General features: G+C 45.3%; 2 protein-coding genes across 5 annotated transcripts in view; both read left to right on the top strand.

Annotated features, from left to right (window-relative positions):
• GDPGP1 (GDP-D-glucose phosphorylase 1) lies at nucleotides 1-15,934 on the top strand. Of its 4 annotated transcripts, none has more exons than XM_068557843.1 (4): nucleotides 1-380; nucleotides 619-733; nucleotides 13,159-13,215; nucleotides 14,320-15,934. In XM_068557843.1, the coding sequence occupies exon 4, from the start codon at nucleotides 14,329-14,331 to the stop codon at nucleotides 15,484-15,486; it is 1,158 nt and encodes a 385-aa protein (XP_068413944.1). In that variant the 5' UTR covers nucleotides 1-380; nucleotides 619-733; nucleotides 13,159-13,215; nucleotides 14,320-14,328; the 3' UTR covers nucleotides 15,487-15,934. The 4 variants fall into 4 exon arrangements, with proteins under 4 accessions (XP_068413944.1, XP_068413962.1, XP_068413970.1 ...); XM_068557861.1 differs by having other exon boundaries at nucleotides 619-697; XM_068557869.1 differs by lacking the exon at nucleotides 619-733 and adding an exon at nucleotides 7,521-7,587.
• TTLL13 (tubulin tyrosine ligase like 13) overlaps nucleotides 15,534-20,604 on the top strand; it is a 14,025-nt gene continuing 8,954 nt past the window's right edge. Inside the window, 4 exon segments of the mRNA XM_068557902.1 lie at nucleotides 15,534-15,615; nucleotides 18,531-18,799; nucleotides 19,143-19,183; nucleotides 19,921-20,015. Of these exon segments, the coding sequence (XP_068414003.1) occupies nucleotides 15,571-15,615; nucleotides 18,531-18,799; nucleotides 19,143-19,183; nucleotides 19,921-20,015 (450 nt within the window). The 5' untranslated portion in view covers nucleotides 15,534-15,570.

Here is a 20,604-nt window from a genome sequence, read left to right on the forward strand (position 1 = left end):
GACCTCGCTATGGCCCCGGCAGGATTTGTGGGGAAGGCGTGCGTGTCCGCCTCACCTGCAGTACGTGGCGGCGGGGGCGGGGCGGCTTTGTGCGGAGTCCGGTAAGGGGCATTAGGGAAGTGTTTGGAGCAAGGGTAACCGAGAAACCGTGCGACTCGCTGAGTGGCCCGAGGCGGTCGGCTGCCCCTCTGCCCAGCGAGGGCTCTTCCACCCAGACGTTACCACCGGACGTTACCACCGGGCACCTGCCGTACGTGTTGCAACCCTCATACCACCTCTCCAGAAATAACCATAACCTTTCTGCCTACTGAAGCCGTTTACTGAGGGCCCACTGAAGCGGTCGCTGTGCATAGCTTCAGTTCTTACAACAGTTCTGCAAGGTAAGTTCCCGTTTTACAAATTTGGAAATGCAGAGGCTCAGGGGGGTTCAGTGACTTGTCTAGACTCGGGCATTTACAAAGCCATCTCTCCAGTCTAAGGCTCTAAGAATCTGCCCTGCTGTACTCTTCACTCCAGCCTACATGCTGTCCTCTGACCCCACCCTGCGTCCACACTGCATGCTGGGGGAGGTAGGGATCGAAGCTGACCTGTTTGCTCTTGTCCCCTCTCAACTCCTAGGACAATGCTTGACACATGGTAGGCTCTCAATATTTATTGGATGCATGCATGAATGAATTAACCTACACTGTTCCAAAAGGTGAGGATCACAAGCTACTGCGTGGAGGAGGTGGAGGTGCGGTTAATTTTTTTTTTCTAACATCTTTATTGGAATATAATTGCTTTACATTGTTGTGTTAGTTGCTGCTGTATAACAAAATGAATCAGCTATATGTGTACATATATCCCCATATCCCCTCCCTCTTGCGTCTCCCTCCCACCTTCCCTATCCCACTCCTCTAGGTGGTCACAAAGCACGGAGCTGATCTCCTTGTGCTATGCGGCTGCTTCCCGCTAGCTATCTATTTTACATTTGGTGGTGCATATATGTCCATGCCACTCTCTCACTTCGTCCCAGCTTACCCTTTCCCCTCCCCGTGTCCTCAAGTCCATTCTCTACGTCTGCGTCTTTATTCCTGTCCTGCCCCTAGGTTTGTTTTTTTTAATAAATTTATTTTATTTATTTTTATTTGTGGCTGCGTTGTGTCTTTGTTGCTGCGCGTGGGGTTTCTCTAGTTGCGGCGAGCGGGGGCTACTCTTTGTTGCGGTGCGCGGGCTTCTCATTGTGGTGCCTTCTCTTGTTGCAGAGCATGGGCTCTAGGTGCATGGGCTTCAGTAGTTGTGGTGCGTGGGCTCAGTAGTTGCGGTGCACGGGCTCAGTAGTTGTGGCTCGCAGGCTCTAGAGTGCAGGCTCAGTAGTTGTGGCGCACGGGCTTAGTTGCTCTGCGGCATGTGGGATCCTCCCGGACCAGGGCTCGAACCCGTGTCCCCTGCATTGGCAGGCGGCTTCTCAACCACTGCGCCACCGGGGAAGTCCCCCCTAGGTTCTTCAGAACCATTTTTTTTTAAGATTCTATGTATACATATCAGCATACGGTATTTGTTCTTCTCTTTCTGACTTACTTCACTCTGATAAAAGACTCTAAGTCTACCCACCTCACTACAAATAACTCAATTTCGTTTCTTTTTATGGCTGAGTAATATTCCATTGTGTATATGTGCCCATCTTCTTTTTTTTAATTTATTAATTTATTTTTTTATTTTTGGCTGCATTGGCTCCTTTGTTGCTGCACACGGGCTTTCTCTAGTGGTGGCGAGCGGGGGCTACTCTTCGTTGCGGTGCGTGGCCTTCTCGTTGTGGTGGCTTCTCTTGTTGCAGAGCACGGGCTCTAGGTGCGCGGGCTTCAGTAGTTGTGCCACGTGGGCTCAGTAGCTGTGGCTCGTGGGCTCTAGAGCCCAGGCTCAGTAGTTGTGGCACACAGGCTTAGTTGCTCTGCGGCATGTGGGATCTTCCCAGACCAGGGCACGAACCCGTGTCCCCTGCATTGGCAGGCGGACTCCTAACCACTGTGCCACCAGGGAAGCCTGTGCCACATCTTCTTTATCCATTCATCTGTTAGTGGACACTTAGGTTGCTTTCCATGTCGTGGCTATTGTAAATAGAGCTGCAGTGAACATTGTGGTACATGACTCTTTTTGAATTATGGTTCTTTCAGGGTATTTGCCCAGTAGTGGGATTGCTGGGTCATATGGTAGTTCTATTTAGTTTTTTAAGGAACCTGCATACCGTTCTCCATAGTGGCTGTATCAATTTACATTCCCACCAGCAGTGCAAGAGGGTTCCCTTTTCTCCACACCCTCTCCAGCATTTGTTGTTTGTAGATTTTTTGATGATGGCCATTCTAATCCGTGTGAGGTGATACCTCATTGTAGTTTTGATTTGCATTTCTCTAACGATTAGTGATGTTGAGCATCCTTTCATGTGTTTGTTGGCAATCTGTATATCTTCTTTGGAGAAATGTCTGTTTAGGTCTTCTGCCCATTTTTGGATTGGGTTGTTTGTTTTTTTGATATTGAGCTGCATGAGCTGCTTGTATATTTTGGAGATTAATCCTTTGTCAGTTGCTTCACTTGCAAATATTTTCTCCCATTCTGAGGGTTGTCTTTTCGTCTTGTTTATGGTTTCCCTTGCTGTGCATAAGCTTTTAAGTTTCATTAGGTCTCATTTGTTTATTTTTGTTTTTACTTCCATTTCTCTAGGGGATAGGTCAAAAAGGATCTTGCTATGATTTATGTCATAGAGTGTTCTGCCTATATTTTCCCCTAAGAGTTTTATAGTGTCTGGCCTTATATTTAGGTCTTTAATCTATCTTGAGTTTATTTTTGTGTATGGTGTTAGGAAGTGTTCTAATTTCATTCTTTTACATGTAGCTGTCCAGTTTTCACAGCACCACTTACTGAAGAGACTGTCTTTTCTCCATTGTATATTCTTGCGTCCTTTATCAAAGATAAGGTGACCATATGTGCATGGGTTTATCTCTGGGCTTTCTATCCTGTTCCACTGATCTATATTTTTGTCTTTGTGCCAGTACCATACTGTCTTGATTACTGTAGTTTGTAGTATAGTTTGAAGTCAGGGAGCCTGATTCCTCCAGCTCTGTTTTTCTTTCTCAAGATTGCTTTGGCTTTTCGGGGTCTTTTGTTTTTCCATACAAATTGTGAAATTTTTTGTTCTAGTTCTGTGAAAAATGCCATTGGTAGTTTGATAGGGATTGCATTGAATCTGTAGATTGCTTTGGGTAGTATAGTCATTTTCACAGTGTTGATTCTTCTAATCCAAGAACATGGTATATCTCTCCATCTGTTTGTATCATCTTTAATTTCTTTCATCAGTGTTTTATAGTTTTCTGCATACAGGTCTTTTGTCTCCCTAGGTAGGTTTATTCTTAGGTATTTTATTCTTTTTGTTGCAATGGTAAATGGGAGTGTTTCCTTAATTTCTCGTTCTGATCTTTCGTTGTTAGTGTATAAGAATGCAAGAGATTTCTGTGCATTAATTTTGTATCCTGCTACTTTACCAAATTCATTGATTAGCTCTAGTAGTTTTCTGGTAGCATTATGATTCTCTATGTATAGTATCATGTCATCTGCAAACAGTGACAGTTTTACTTCTTTTCTGATTTGGATTCCTTTTATTTCTTTTTCTTCTCTGATTGCTGTGGCTAAAACTTCCAAAACTATGTTGAATAATAGTGGTGAGAGTGGGCAACCTTGTCTTGTTCCTGATCTTAGTGGAAATGGTTTCAGTTTTTCACCATTGAGGACGATGTTGGCTGTGGGTTTGTCATATATGGCCTTTATTATGTTGAGGTAAGTTCCCTCTGTGCCTACTTTCTGGAGAGTTTTTATCATAAATGGGTATTGAATTTTGTCAAAAGCTTTTTCTGTATCTATTGAGATTATCATATGGTTTTTATCCTTCAGTTTATTAATATGGTGTATCACATTGATTGATTTGCGTATATTGAAGAATCCTTGCATTCCTGGGATAAACTCCACTTGATCATGGTGTATGATCCTTTTAATGTGCTGCTGGATTCTGTTTGCTAGTATTTAGTTGAGGATTTTTGCATCTGTGTTCACCAGTGATATTGGCCTGTAGTTTTCTTTTTTTGTGACATCTTTGTCTGGTTTTGGTATCAGGGTGATGGTGGCCTCGTAGAATGAGTTTGGGAGTGTTCCTCCCTCTGCCATACTTTGGAAGAGTTTTAGAAGGATAGGTGTTAGCTCTTCTCTAAATGTTTGATAGAATTCGCCTGTGAATCCATCAGGTCCTGCACTTTTGTTTGTTGGAAGATTTTTAATCACAGTCTCAATTTCAGTGCTTGTGATTGGTCTGTTTATATTTTCTATTTCTTCCTGGTTCACTCTTGGAAGGTTGTGCTTTTCTAAGAATTTGTCCATTTCTTCCAGGTTGTCCATTTTATTGGCATATAGTTGCTTGTAGTAATCTTTCATGATCCTTTGTATTTCTGCAGTGTCAGTTGTTACTTCTCCTTTTTCATTTCTAATTCTGTTGATTTGAGTCTTCTCCCTTTTTTTCTTGATGAGTCTGGCTAATGGTTTATCAATTTTGTTTATCTTCTCAAAGAACCAGCTTTTACTTTCACTGATCTTTGCTATCGTTTCCTTTATTTCTGATCTGATCTTTATGATTTCTTTCCTTTTGCTAACTTTGGGGTTTTTTTGTTCTTCTTTCTCTAATTGCTTTAGGTGTAAGGTTAGGTTGTTTGAGATTTTTCTTGTTTCTTGAGGTAGGATTGTATTGCAGTAAACTTCCCTCTTAGAACTGCTTTTGCTGCATCCCATAGGTTTTGGGTCGTCATGTTTCCATTGTCATTTGTTTCTAGGTATTTTTTGATTTCCTCTGTTTTCTTCAGTGATCTCTTGGTTATTTAGTAGAGTATTGTTTAGCCTCCATGTGTTTGTATTTTTTACAGTTTTTTTCCTGTAATTGATATCTAGTCTCATAGCGTTGTGGTCGGAAAAGATGCTTGATACGATTTCAGTTTTCTTAAATGTACCAAGGCTTGATTTGTGACCCAAGATATGATCTATCCTAGAGAATGTTCCATGAGCACTTGAGAAGAAAGTGTATTCTGTTGTTTTGGGATGGAATGTCCTATAAATATCAATTAAGTCCATCTTGTTTAATGTATCATTTAAAGCTTGTGTTTCCTTATTTATTTTCATTTTGGTTGATCTGTCCATTGGTGAAAGTGGGCTGTTAAAGTCCCCTACTCTTATTGTGTTACTGTCAATTTCCCCTTTTATGGCTGTTAACATTTGCCTGATGTATTGAGGTGCTCCTATGTTGGGTGCATAAATATTTACAATTGTTATATCTTCTTCTTGGACTGATCCCTTGATCATTATGTAGTGTCCTTCTTTGTCTCTTGTAATAGTCTTTATTTTAAAGTCTGTTTTGTCTAATATGAGAATTGCTACTCCAGCTTTCTTTTGATTTCCATTTGCATGGAGTATCTTTTTCCATCCCCTCACTTTCAGTCTGTATGTGTCCCTAGGTCTGAACTGGGTCTCTTGTAGACAGCATATGTATGGGTCTTGTTTTTGTATCCATTCAGCCAGTCTATGTCTTTTGGTTGGAGCATTTAATCCATTTTCATTTAAGGTAATTATCGATATGTATGTTCCTATTACCGTTTTCTCAATTGTTTTGGGTTTGTTATTGTAGGTCTTTTCCTTCTCTTGTGTTTCCTGCCTAGAGAAGTTCCTTTAGCATTTGTTGTAAAGCTGGTTTGCTGGTGCTGAATTCTCTTAGCTTTTGCTTGTCTGTAAAGGTTTTAATTTCTCTGTCAAATCTGAATGAGATCCTTGCTGGGTAGAGTAATCTTGGTTGTAGGTTTTTCCCTTTCATCACTTTAAATATGTCCTGCCACTCCCTTCTGGCTTGCAGAGTTTCTGCTGAAAGATCAGCTGTTAACCTTATGGGGATTCCCTTCTATGTTATTTGTTGCTTTTCCCTTGCTGCTTTTAATATTTTTTCTTTGTATTTAATTTTTGATAGTTTGATTAATATGTGTCTTGGCATGTTTCTCCTTGGATTTATCCTGTATGGGACTCTCTGCGCTTCCTGGACTTGATTGACTCTTTCCTTTCCCATATTAGGGACGTTTTCACCTATAATCTCTTGAAATATTTTCTCAGTCCCTTTCTTTTTCTCTTCTTCTTCTGGGACCTCTATAATTCGAATGTTGGTGCGTTTCATGTTGTCCCAGAAGTCTCTGAGACTGTCCTCAATTCTTTTCATTCTTTTTTCTTTATTCTGCTCTGTGGTAGTTATTTCCACTATTTTATCTTCCAGGTCACTTATCCATTCTTCTGCCTCAGTTATTCTGGTATTAATTCCTTCTAGAGAATTTTTAATTTCATTTATTGTGTTGTTCATCATTGTTTGTTTGTTCTTTAGTTCTTCTAGGTCCTTGTTAAACGTTTCTTGTATTTTCTCCATTCTATTTCCAAGATTTTGGATCATCTTTACTATCATGACTGAATTCTTTTTCAGGTAGACTGCCTATTTCCTCTTCATTTGTTTGGTGTGGTGGGTTTTTACCTTGCTCCTTCATCTGCTGCGTATTTTTCTGTCTTCTCATTTTGCTTAACTTACTGTGTTTGGGGTCTCCTTTTCGCAGGTTGCACGTTTGTAGTTCCTGTTGTTTTTGGTGTCTGCCCCCAGTGGGTAAGGTTGGTTCAGTGGGTTGTGTAGGCTTCCTGGTAGAGGGGACTGGTGGATGAGTTGGATCTTGTCTTTCTGGTGAGCAGGACCATGTCCATGGTGTGTTTGTGGGTGTCTGTGAACTTAGTATGATTTTAGGCAGTCTCTCTGCTAATGGGTGGGGTTGTGTTCCTGTCTTGCTAGTTGTTTGGCATGGGGTGTCCAGCACTGGAGCTTGCTAGTTGTTCAGTGGATTTGGGTGTTAGCGTTGGGACGGAGTTCTCCGGGAGAGCTCTCACCAGTTGATACTACATGGGGCCAGGAGGTCTCTGGTGGTCTAGTGTCCTGAACTCGGCTCTCCCACCTCAGAGGCTCCGGCCTGACAGCCGGCCGGAGCACCAAGACCCTTTCCGCCACATGGCCAGGTACGTGGGGAGTTTCTTGCCTTTTGGGAAGTCTGAGGTCTCCTGCCAGCATTCAGTAGGTGTTCTGTAGTTGTTGTTCCACATGTAGATGTACTTCTGATGTATTTGTGGGGATGAAGGTGATCTCCATGTCTTACTCCTCCACCATCTTGAAGATACTCTCTGATCCATGTGTGAAGCTTCCAGTTCTGAAGCTTTGACAGGATTTCCTTCCCTCCATTCACAGCCACGTTTCTCTGCTAGCCTGTTGTTGGCAGGAGCCAGTTCCTCACAAGCTGGTGGACTGAGGAGGTCACTTCCTCACTGCTTGTTGGCTGGAAGTCTCAATCAATTCTTTGCCATTTGAGTCTTTCCATAAGGTACCTTACGCATGGCAGGTGGCTTCCATGTATATATGTCTCTGCGGATTCTCTCCCTGGTAGGCTGCTCTCGCACCAGCGTTCCCTGCCAGTCATGGAACTTCCAGAAGCTGAGGAGGCATGCTCCAAGGTTAATTATTTTTTATTGTTGTTTGTTTTCAGCTTTAATGAGGTATAATTTTTTTTATATAAATTTATTTATTTATTTATTTATTTTATTTTTGGTTGCGTTGGGTCTTCGTTGCTGTGTGCAGGCTTCCTCTAGGTGCGGCAAGTGGGGGCTACTCATCGTTGTGGTGTGCGGGCTTCTCATTGCAGTGGCTTCTCTTGCTGCAGAGCACGGACTGTAAGCGCGAGGGCTTCAGTAGTTGTGGCACACAGGCTCAGTAGTTGTGGCTCATGGGCTCTAGAGTGCAGGCTCAGGAGCTGTGGCACACGGGCTTAGTTGCTCCACGGCATGTGGGATCTTCCTGGACCAGGGCTCGAACCCATGTCCCCTGCATTGGCAGGCGGATTCTTAATCACTGTGCCACCAGGGAAGTCCCAGTGAGGTATAATTGACAAGTAAAATGTAAGGATTAATTCTTGATTCTAACAATTTCATTCCATTTGCTGATCTTTGTAAAGTCTAAATATAAGCATGTCAGTCTCAGTTTAAAACCATTAAGGGTTAAATACCCAAATCCCAGCCCTCTGTAATCTGACTTCAGCCTCTTTCTCTCTCTGCCGTCTCCTCAGACTTTCTGGGTTTCAGCCACTATGGGCTCTCAGTTCCTCTTCCATCTTATTCTCAGGGAATCCTTTCCTGATAGCCTAGACTAGATTAGGAATCCGTTTTACACTCACAGAGGACCCAGTGCTTCCCCTTGACAGCGTGTATCATGTTTGCTGTCTATATTTACTTGGGTGGTGACTGGGTTAATGTCTGTTTCTCCTGCCAAACTGCAAGCCCTATGAGGAGCGATGGAAATCATGATCTTCAGATCCAAGGTGTGGCAGTTGTTGAGTAAGTGCTTGCTGAGTGATGGTAATTTTCCCAACACTCAATAATAATAAGGTGATCATCTGAGAGTGACTTAGTAAGACTCACTGTATCAACCCGTGAGTCCCACCATTGTGGAAATATTCCATTCCAGAAAGTGGAGGCTGCAGAGCAATGGGAACACCAAAACCAGTCAACGTGACTGGAGTGTAGTCTCTTGACAGTAGGCTTCTTCTGTCCAAGAAAGGGTTGGTCTTCAGTTAGTAAAAGGCAACTAGCAAGAAGCTGTCATGGTGTCTCCTGTGCTAGACTGAGGAGAGGGAGAGCTGACCAGCTAAGGCAAATAAATCCCTGGACTTCAGGGTGAGACTGTGTCTCTTCATGGTGAAAATATGGGAATTGGCTCTGCACCATGGTGACCATCTGTGATCTAGATCGCCCAGCCACCTCACTTGACTTTGAATCCTTCTTCACTGAACAACTTTTTGATTATAATTTTGCTTCCTGTATGGAGGAGGGTCTATACCAACCATCCACTAAGAGCATGTTGCACTATTTGGCATACTTCTCATTATAAATTTTTTTTTAATTAATTAATTTATTTTTTAATTTTTTGGTTGCGTTGGGTCTTTGTCGATGCACGTGGCATTCTCTAGTTGCAGCGAGCAGGGTCTACTCTTCGTTGCAGTGCACGGGCTTCTCATTGTCGTGGCTTCCCTTGTTGCGGAGCTTGGGCTCTAGGCGCGTGGGCCTCAGTAATTGTGGTTCATGGGCTCTAGAGTGCAGGCTCAGTAGTTGTGGCACACAGGCTTAGTTGCTCCACGGCATGTGGGATCTTCCCGGACCAGGGCTCGAACCCATGTCCCCTGAATTGGCAGGCGGATTCTTAACCACTGTGCCACCAGGGAAGTCTATAAATTATTAAATAGTTATTCTGAGTCATCCAGCAGTCCCTGGTAAGTCTGGTTAGCATATTGTCCTTCCTGTGCCCGATTAACCCTTGACACAGTGATAAAACTGAGTGGCTGATTTAAAAATAACTCGTAGTGCTATTTTTAAACAAAACAATTATTTTGTTTCTTGCTTGGATCTTTCAAAAGTTTATTCATTGATCATTTTTTTATCAAAGTACCAACCCTTGGATTTGTGAATTCTAACTTTTTTTTGTTTTCCAAGACATTTCTTTCCCTGCTTGTAATATTATTTCCCTCTTCCTCTTTTCTTTGAGACATTACATAGGATGGCCACACAAGGTTTGTCTGACGCGGTGATATTTGATGTTTGATGTTTGAGACCTAAATGAGCCAGGCATGTGAAGAATACCTGAGAGAAGGGTATTTTAGGCTGAGAGAACATAAAGCACCAAGGCCCTGAGCAGGAGCAAGTTTAGGAAGAGTGAGGAGCAGAGCAGGCAAGGGGAAGAGTGGTCTGGGAGGAGGTGAGAGGGCAAGGCACCACTAAGCCTTGAGAGCCCAGAGGCCATGATGAGGAAATGGACTTTGTTCTAGGGGCTCAAGGTCACATCCCTAGTGAATGGAAGAGCCAGAATTCAAACACCTTGTCAGCCTCCAAAACTGAATCTCTCACCTTCCTGCCAGGATGATACCGACTGCACAGGCTTGTTGTGAGGGTCACCTGAGTGGACTTGGAAAGCCCCCAACCCATGCCTGGCACAACATAGACATGCGAACAGTGTGCCCTTTCTCCTGGTTTTCCTATGTAGGTTCAGTCCTGTTGTGTGGTCACTATGATTTGTCACTTTCAAGTGTTCCTCTTTATTCCTAGGTATTGTTTTTGCCTCCTAGTTCACTTGAATATAAATACAACCATACCCACTCTCTATTGATTCTATTGACTGATATGTCTTTACTCGTATTTTTAGCCTTGTGGTATCATCTTGGCCCTAGGTCCTTGGTCCTAGCCCCTGGCTTTTAATGTTACTCCAAATTTGTATCTAGCCCAGACCTTACCCTTAACCTCCAGGTTTGGCTGTCCCACTGCCTACACCACTTTTCTTGGATGCCCAGGCTGCATCTCAGAGTTAATAATCAAAACTGAACTCTTGGTCTCTCCCTTCCTCTAGTCAACCTATTCCCACCCCACTTCCCCAGCATCTCCATCTCTGTAAATGCCACTGCAGTGCCTAGTTCCTGATGCCGAGTCACTCCCAGCTCTTCCTTTTCTGTCAGTCCCCATAGTCAGCCTGTCAGCAGGCCCTGTTGGTTCAGCCTTCAAAACATGACCCATATCCCCAGCTCCTTTGTCTCTGTTGCCATCTGTGTTGTCCAGTCGCCCTCACTGCTCACCTGGCCACCAGAGTGGCCTCCAAAGTGATCTCTGCTTCCCCTTTGCTCCCCTACAATCCATTTTCCACACAACAGTTAGAAAAAAGTTTATAAAATACCAGACGATCCTTATACTTAGAACCTGCCAGTGATTTCTTACTCCGTTTAGAATAAAATCCAAGTTCCTGACCATGATGCATAAGGCCCTGCAGCTAATCTGGCCCCTGCCTTCCTCTCCAGCCTCATGGGGGGGGCCCCCCTCCCCTGGTCGGCCATACCCCAGTAACACTACCTCCTTTCTGTTCCTTGCACAGGCCATCCGCCTGCCCTGCGAGACTTATGGCCTTGGACTTACAATTTCCTTTGCTTAGAGTACACTTTCCTCAGCTCTTCATTGTAGGCCTCTTTTCATCCTTCCTGTCTTAGTTCAGCTGTCATTTCAGAGGGCCCTGCGCCGCCCTGATCCCACCCCTTAGTCACCCTCTGTTGTGTCACTTGTTTATTTCCCGCAAAATGCTATCACCACGGGTAGTTAATATTTTCCTTTTGCTTATCATCTGACTCCACCCCAGGATGTAAGCTCCATAAGAATATGTGTGGACTTTGTTCTCTTTATTTGCTACCATTTTCCCATTGCCTCATACACAGCAGTTACTTCATAAATACTTGGGTTTTGTGGCTCAGCTGAACGTGGAGCAGGGTGCACAGAAGAGGTGGCCCCAGAATGTCAACAGTGGGGATGACGTAGGCATTGATTCTGAATGAATGAATGAGTGGATGAGAGAGTAAGTGAATACTTAGGTTTAGCTCAGCAAATTTTTGGATTTCTTAAATCTATTTTGAGACTCAAATTTTTTCAAGTTGTGGTAAAATATACATAACATGAAATTTACCATCTTGACATTTTAAAAGTTGTGATTAAAAAACACGTAGCGTAGGGACTTCCCTGGTGGTGCAGTGGTTAAGAATCCGCCTGCCAATGCAGGGGAAACGGGTTTGAGCCCTGGTCTGGGAAGATCGCACATGCCGCGGAGCAACTAAGCCCGTGTGCCACAACTACTGAGCCTGTGATCTAGAGCCCGTGAGCCACAACTACTGAAGCCGTGTGCCACAACTACTGAAGCCTGCTCGCCTAGAGTCCACGCTCGTCAACAAGAGAAGCCATTGCAGTGAGAAGCCCGCGCACCACAGCGAAGAATAGCCCCCACCCGCCGCAACTAGGGAAAGCCCGTGCGCAGCAACAAAGACCCAACGCAGTCAAATATAAATAAATAAATAAATTTATTTATTTAAAAAAATATATGGCAGTCTTCATAAGGTAAAAATAAAAAAACAACACGTAGCATAAAATTTAACACCTTAACCATTTCTGAATGTATAGTTCAGTAGTGTTAAATATATTCACATTGTTTGGTAGCCAATCTCCAGACCTCTTTCCTTCTTGAAAAACTGAAACTCTGCACCCATTAAACAACAAACAATTCCTCATTTTCTCCTCCCCACAGCCCTTGGGAACCACCGTTCTACTTTCTGTCTCTATGAATTTGAGCACTTTAGGTCTCTTATATAAGTGGACTCATACAATATTTGTCCTGTGGTGACTGGCTTATTTCACTTAGCATAATGTCCTGAAGGTCCATACGTGTTGTAACACACGTCAGCATTTCCTGTTTTTTAAGGCTGAATAACATTCCATTGTCTGTATATAACGCATCTTGTTTATCCATTTATCTATCGATGGATACTTAGTTGCTTCCACCTTTTGGCTGTTGTGAATAATGCTGCTATGAACATGGGTGTACAAATATCTCTTTGAGACCCTGCTTTTGGTTCTTTTGGATATATACCCAAAAGTGGGATTGCTGGATCATATAGTAATTCTATTTTTAATTTTTTGCGGAGCTGCTGTACTGTTTTCCATAGCAGCTGCATCACTTTACATTCCCACCAACAGTGCACAAGGGTTCCAATTTCTCCATATCCTTGCCAACACATGTTATTTTCTGTTTTTGATAGCAGCCATCCTAAAGGATGTAAAGTGGTATCTTATTGTGATTTTGATTTGCATTTCCCTAATTAGTGATGTTGAACATCTCTTCATGTGCTTGTTGGCCATTTGTGTATCTTTGGAGAAATGTCTTAGGCTCACTTTCAATAGAATAATTAAAGATTTTATGTTTTATTGTCAATATTATGCTTAGCTCGAGTTTAAAAAAAATTTTTTTTATTGTGGTAAAAAACGCATAAGATTTACCACCTTAACCATTTCTAAGTGTGCAATTCAGTAGTGTTAAGTATATACCCATTGTTGTGCCGCCAGTCTCTAGAACTTTTTCACCTTACAAAACTGAAACTCTATATTCATTAAACTCAGCTTGACTTTTAATATGTTGTTTTGTATGTTTTTTGTTTTTTCTGCTTTACTAATATGAAGTTTCTGGACCAGCAGAGCTGAGGGTACCCAAACTTGTACTGAGGCAACTCTACTGAGGTAAGCTTCATTCTGAAGTCCCATCTGGGCCAACAGCAGGTCGTCTCCCTGACACCTCTGGGTCCACAGGGCTCCAGGGGCCCAGTGGGAGATGAAGACAGGCACCTATATTTCTGCCTTAAAGGATTGGCCTAGGGCACTTATGATTGGCCATCCTCACCCAAATGGTTCTATGCATGGCCATTTGGAATCACTACACAACAGTAGAAAAGCTGTTCCCACAAAGGAGTGGTCAGCTTTGAAGCCTTGGCCATTCTCATGCACTGGAACACCGGTGCAGTTTTCTGGAGGGCAGTTTGACAGACTATATATCAAAAAACCTGAGCCATGAGCCTACTCTAACCAGTGGTCTACTAAGATTTTATTTTAAAGGAAAATAGAAGCATCTGCAAAGATAGATACACAGCATGTTCATCACAACATTGCATATAATAGTATGAAATTGGCAGCAACCTAAATGTACAACAGTTGAAGATTTGTTAAAAAATTAAGATCCGGGACTTCCCTGTGGTCCAGTGGTTAAGACTCCACACTCCCAATGCAGGGGGCATGGGTTTGATCCCTGGTCGGGGAACTAAGATCCCACATGCCACATGGCAGAGGCAAAAAAAAAAAAGGTCAAGATCCATGTACATATGAAAATGAGGCTAAATGTAAATTGTGATTTTTCCCTGGGCACTGGAATAAGGGTTGTAATTTATCTTTATTTTTTTAATCCATTAAGTAAGTTTACTCAATATATATAATTTTTAGAAAGAGAAAGAATTTGGTTTATATTTTTAATTCAGCAAAAACGTATGCTAATCTGCAGGTGATAATTATGAGTGATTTCTGTGTTTACAAAATATTTCACCAGAGGCATATATTACTTTCCTAATCAGAGCAAAAAGTAAAAGTTATTTGAAAATAAAAATAAGAGAGTTCCCTGGTGGCCTAGTGGTTAGAATTTGGGGCTTTCACTGCCGTGGCCCAGGTTCAGCCCCTGGTCGGGGAACTGGTATCCCGCCAGCTGCGTGGCACGGCCAAATAAATAAATAAATAATAAAAATAAAATCTTTGGAAATGGGATAGCATCATGTATTTTTCACCTTATGATTGTTTCAGGTCAGCCCCATGGCTATTCCACATGGTTCAAATGAAACTTCCTATCTGCTACCTCCAAACAAGGAGGACTGGGGAGGGCACGGCATTCCTGACTTTGTCTATGGGCAGAAGGAACTCGTGCCAAAAGGGATTCAGTGGCCAAGGAACGGACCCAGCCTTCTGGACACACTGCCACTGTCTCGCTTTGACTCTGCCCTCTGCTTGGCCTGGAGGCAGCGGATGGAGCTGGGGCTGTTCCGCTACTGTCTGGGGGAGCTGCAGACCCAAACCCTTCCTGGTGCCGTGGGTTTTGTGGCTCAGCTGAATGTGGAACGAGGTGTGCAAAGAAGGAGCCCCCAGAACATCAGGAGCGTGAGGCAGGCGTTTGACCCTGAACAGTTTAACTTCAACCAGATCCGGCCAGGAGAAGTCCTCTTCCGCTTGCACCGGGAGCCTGATCTCCCCAGTGCTCTCCAGCAAGACGACATCCTTGTGGTGATCAATGTCAGCCCCTTGGAGTGGGGCCACGTGCTGCTGGTGCCCGAGCCCGCCCGAGGGCTCCCCCAGCGCCTGCTGCCAGGGGCACTGCAGGCCGGGGTTGAAGCTGTGCTGCTGAGCTTACACCCAGGCTTCCGAGTCGGCTTCAACAGCCTGGGCGGCCTGGCCTCAGTGAACCACCTCCACCTGCATGGCTATTACCTGGCCCACAGACTGCCCGTGGAGGGGGCCCCAAGCGAACCCCTGGATCCTGGGGGCCGTCTGCACCTGCTCCAGGCCCTCCCAGCTCCTGGCTTCCTCTTTTACACAAGCGGGCCAGGGCCCGACTTGGAAGCCTTGGTAAGCAGGGTATGTCGGGCCACTGACTATCTGACTGACCACGAGATTGCACATAACTTGTTTGTGACCCGGGGGGCTCCACCTGGAAAGACATCATCTTCCTCAGCCCTCACGGGGGTCCGAGTAATTCTTTGGGTCCGGAAGTCCAGCTTTGGGATGAAGGAAGGCGAGGCCTTCAATGTTGCCCTCTGTGAGTTGGCCGGGCACCTCCCTGTCAAAACGTCCCAGGACTTCAGCAGCCTGACAGAGGCTGCGGCTCTGGCCGTCATCCGGGACTGTCTGCTGCCCCCAGCCCAGGCAGGAGAGGTGCAGGCAGCACTGGTGGCCTTGATAGCCAAGGAGGAGCAGTAATCCTTCCAGAAGTATTTATTTTGTAACCGATCTGAGTCTCTTTCCGGAAAGCTGTCCATCATGGTCATGTGGGCACTTTCATGAATGCCTTCTCACCTGTCTCAGCCTAAGGGGAAGGATAAAGAACTGGTAAGTGGTCTCTTTAAGGAGGAGGAACCTTGGAATAAATCGAATGAATGAGCCCTCATGGATGTATCTGCTGCTTTTCAACTTTCTTCTTAGATAAGCCCCAGGGATGTCAAACCTATTGTTAAGAAGAGAGTGTGTGCAAGAGTTAACACACTCCTGACTTGTATATGCCAACTTTTCTCTTCCTTTCTTATCAAATCTTAGCAAAGTGATAGTTTATCACTTCCTCTGTTCTTGCCTCTCTGCCTTTTCTCCCTTTGCCCACCACTGAGTTGTATTTCTTTATCCTGCTCCTACATATGTCCCCTCCATCCATATGCCCTATTTATAGCACATTCTTCACCTACCTGGCCACTTTGAATTTTCCTTCAGCCCCAAAGCTGAGCTGAGTGTTCTTCACATACATCATTTCATGTGAAAACAAGGTGTCCTCACAACTTGAAAGTTGCAGGTCCTCTTAATACCCCCATTTAACAGATGAAGATATGGAGGCTGACAGAGGTTTAGTAATTTGTGCAAGGTCAGATGGCTCAAAAGTAATGGAGTCAGGACTGCAACACAGGCAATCAGATACCTGAAGCTGAGCTGGGGCTGTGCACGTGTGACTGCCATGTTAATAAAGTCTCATTGAGATGAAGCAGAATATGCATCACAACCCATTTCATAAGAAAATCAGTTTAACATTTAAATTCCTATAAACAGTTTTTGGTCACCCTCATGTTTTGGGCACATTGCAGTAATTTCAGCTTAATGCCGCTTTATGCAAGCCTTTGCAAATACGGGCTCCAATAACATGACTTTATTTTGCTCGCTCACTCTCTGAAGGGAGTGCAGATGACCATTAGAGCAAAGTGGACTTTGTGTGTCGAAGGTGATGAGTCCAAATACCAGGATTTCCCCAGTTTTTCCTTAGGATTAATGTTTAGAGGAAAGCCTTCTCTGGCCCCAAATAAGTTTTTCCACAAAAAGTAAAAGTCGAATAGGTTTTCTTTATGGTGGTACTTCTTAGCCATGTATACTTTGTGAATCGTCAAGAAGGGGATTTATGGAAGCTTTTTCTGAGCTTGAATATGGAACACTTAGGAGACCCTTTGTATCCAGAGCCCTGGGCTTTGAGCACAGTAGGTAAGTAAGAAGGGACAATCCAGCTCAGGGCCCCTCTCCCGCTTTGCTTGCTTTTTGTGTGTTTGTTTTCTTTTTTGATGGAGGGTCTCTTGTACTAAGGGGTTTTGGACTTGATCTAATGGGAAACCTTGAAGAGTTTTAAATTGGGGAGTAACAAATATGCATTTTAGGGAAAATACTTAAGCTGCAGTGGATGGATGGATGGATGAAGGAAGGAAGAATAGAATAAGGGAACCCAGTTAAGAGGCTGCTTAATGGTGGCAATTCAGGCAAGAAATGATGGTTCAGGTACTAGAACAGTGCCTGGAACGTTAAATAGTTGTCGAAAGAGTGAGAAAAATTTGCGTCCTGAAAGGCAAGGGACTCCAAAGCATTTCAAGGAGGGGGTAATAGAATATCATACACTGAAGGGAGGTCAAGAAATCTATGAATCGGAAAATGTACATGCCTTTTTAGAGGTGCGAAATTTTTAAAGTGTCCTTTAGATTTAGGCACATGGGATAATCTTAAATGACAAATTGGGCGGAGTTTGGTGGAGGTGGCAATCAGAGGTAAAGTGGATGGACATCAGGAAAAGATGGCGACAGTAAAGGAGCAGTCTGATGAGCACCTCCAGGGCACGTGTGATAATCACGGCCGTCCCTCCCAAGTGCTGGGACTGCGCTAGACATGGTTACTAAAAACACTGAAGGAAGGCAAGCAGGTATTCGTCCCGAACACTGAGTTGGCCAAATTCCGGGAGCTTGGCCCGCGGGTTGAGGAAAGGGTGGGGGTGGGGCTTGTGCGAACTGGCGTGAAAGCGGAAGGACTAGAAGTCCTATCACGCATCGGGTCAGTTGCCGCAAGAATCAGCCCTTCAGTGCCAGGCGCTCGATTGCGCTTCCTACTGCAGCCCCGGGGCAAACGTCTCAGGTACCCGCCCAAGATGGCCTCTGCTGGCGCCCGAGTAGGTGTGGTTCTCGGAAAGGCCCCGCCCCCAGAACGCTTCTCCAATGGGGGCCGCCCTCGTGTCCATGGCGACGGCGGCGGCGGCTGCCTGCTTGCTTAAGGCGGCGCCGCCGGGATCTCCAAGATAGGTGTGAACCCCGGGTGCAGGGGGGAGCGGGACCCCCTCGCGATCGCCGGGGACAACCATTCCTGTGGAACAAGGAGGCGGTCCCGGAGGCCCAGCAACGCCCGGGATGGAGCAGGAGCCGGCCGAAGGGCGGTCGTGAGCGACCAGCTGAGTCCAGCACCAGGCCGATAGGGGCGGACCCGGCAGCCCCTCCGCTCTCGGAACTTGGGGTGGGCAGTGTCCGCCGGGGGCATCCCCTCTGCTGTCAGAGCCCAGGGGGTCTTGGCCATTGGGTGCCTGGCCCCAGTGTGTCTGTATGGAGAAACTGAATCATGGGACAGGGAAAAGGCTGGCCTAGGCGACCTGTGGTCTTCAGCTCTATTTTTCAAAGTGAAAGTCCCCCCAGCACCCCCAGCCATCCCCCATCACATTCAAGAACAAAAAAGCTACGGTCGTGGTCCCTGCCAGCTCAGTTCAGCTCCTGCATGCACCCCAGAGTATTGTATGGAGTGATCTTGGATAATTGGGGCTTGTCAGCGAATCTAACATCTCATAGGCATCCCACGGACCCCATTACCTGTTTGGAAACATCCCATTCTGTAGTGAGACTGCTCTGTTCTGAAGGAGCAGCAACATTCCCTTATAACACCATGAAGGTCCTTGGGTGGATTCCTGCCGGCCTTCCTGGGCCTGGAGGGAAGTCATATACATTTCACTCCCACCCCTCTCTCCTCAGAATCTAAGAGGATGGAGCCAAGTACCCGTTAAGACCAGTGAATCAGAGGAAGACTATGGTGAAGAAGAGGAATCCGAAGAGTGTGTTAAAGGGGCAGCTACCATCCCTTCTAACCCTTCTCAGCAGGCACTCTCAAAGGCTGACTGTAATGCATTTAGGAATGGAGTTCCTTTATCCATTGTAGCCAAGAAAATACCAAAGAAAATCATAACCCCAGCTGACCCAGATGAATTAGAAGTTGGGAGGAGAAAGAGAAGGCAGAAACACAGGTAACCGTTCCCTGGACCCCCTCACTTGCCCAGGTCCAGAGAGTAACCCTCTGCCCTTCAGCAGTCAGGCTGGGATCCAAAGTCTTCCCTTTAGCCTAGGAAAGAGAACAGGAAATACAGGAGATCATTAGCCTTTTTGTACAACAAAAACAAAATTCAGAATCACTCGGTCTGGCTTAGTTTAGAATTTCAGCACGTTTATATCATCCTGGTCTTTCCTGTAAGTGGCTTCTAGAGAAAATGAATTGCACTATTAATCTGTTGGGTGTCTCTTCTTCTGGGTGCCTGGCAGCCCAGGGTCCTTCTCTCCTTCTGCCTGATTTCTGCTACTCCTCCATTCCAGACCCCTGGCCATCAATCTGACCAACTGCAAGTATGAGAGTGGTAAGCACCCAGCTCATCACTCACACCACTTGACATAAGAGGACATTTAGGGCTGCGGCTTTCACTCTGGAGACGGTCCCCCCAATCTGCTCCCAGCCCGTGGATCTTGTTAGGCTGGCCTATAACCTGTACTGAGCCCCCTGGCTCAGCTACCAGTAGCTGACACATCACTGTTCCAGTTAGTCTCAGCAGTAGAGTAGGAATCTCCAGTTAGCTAACAAGAAAAAAAAATGACAAAAATCACCATCCCTCCCCCCCCGCACCCCAGATTTTACCAGAGATGAGATGAGACCAGGTTAAAACTGTTTTTTCAAGGCAGCTTTTGAGGTGGCTTCAGCAATTAAAAAAAAAAAAAAAATCACCAGCTAGGTTAGTCATTTCTTCCTCCCCTCATCCCCACTGGCATCTGTGCTACGGGTGCCCCAAAGTGTGAGGCGCCAGTGTGACCCCTTCCGAGGGTCAGCTCTGCAGGCCAGAAACCATCCTAATTGAGAGGACTGACAGGAACAGAGATCCAGTCTCTAGTTTTCTGTCAAATTTTGGAAGGGCCCTGACAGCCTCATGAACTTGGAATTGTCGCAATGGTAACTAAACTGAGGTAAGCAGAGCTGAGGTAAGAACTACCTCCTTCTTCATCCCGCTCTCTGGTCAGGTCTGTTCCTTACCCAACCCAGCTACAGTCCCAAGGTTTGCTGCCAGTGCCCAGGCTGGCTCCACTGACCTCCCTCTCTCCACAGTGCGTCGGGCAGCCCAAATGTGTGGCCTGAAGGAGGTGGGGGAGGACAAAGAGTGGCCTGTGTACTGGACAGACTGCTCTGTCTCACTGGAACGAGTCACATGAAGAGGTTTCAGGCACAACCTCCAGACCCAAGATCCTAAAGGAACTATGCCCCAGAATGACTACTCCTACCCTTGCACCCAGGCACCCGAGGCTGCCACTCTTGGTGGCTATACCCCTGTGCAGAGCAGGAAAGGCCATGGCCAGGGGCTTCTGCACCAATGGAAATATTCTCCTCGTGGGTCTCGTAGGGAACTTCTGTTATCTGAAGGAAGTGTCTGCTGGGCACATCCTATCTCAATATATGCTGCTTGCCTGGAAGCAAGCTCAGCTGGTCCCTCCAGGGCAGGTGAGCCTATCTTAGGGGGAAGACTGGGAGCTTCAGAGCTAACAGTAGAGCCAGCTGAATGATCCAGCCTTCTAAGCAGCTTAGCCTAGCACTCCACATCCATTAAGAGTCAGTGTGGGGTCCTGCATGGCAGCAAGAAAGTCAGGAAAGATGGACCAGGGTCCACAAGAAGATATTACTTCTTTTTTTTTAAAATAAATTTATTAATTTATTATTTATTTTTGGCTGCATTGGGTCTTTGTTTCTTCGCCCCTTGGAGGGAGGGGGGGCTGGGGGGACTACTTTACATTGCGG

The sequence above is a fragment of the Eschrichtius robustus genome, chromosome 1 (assembly GCF_028021215.1).
Source record: "Eschrichtius robustus isolate mEscRob2 chromosome 1, mEscRob2.pri, whole genome shotgun sequence".
Classification (NCBI taxonomy): Eukaryota; Metazoa; Chordata; class Mammalia; order Artiodactyla; family Eschrichtiidae; genus Eschrichtius; species Eschrichtius robustus.

What these genes read in the sequence shown, in the direction of transcription:
- GDPGP1 (XM_068557843.1), top strand. Translation starts at nt 14,329, where the DNA reads ATGGCTATTCCACATGGTTCAAATGAAACTTCCTATCTGCTACCTCCA.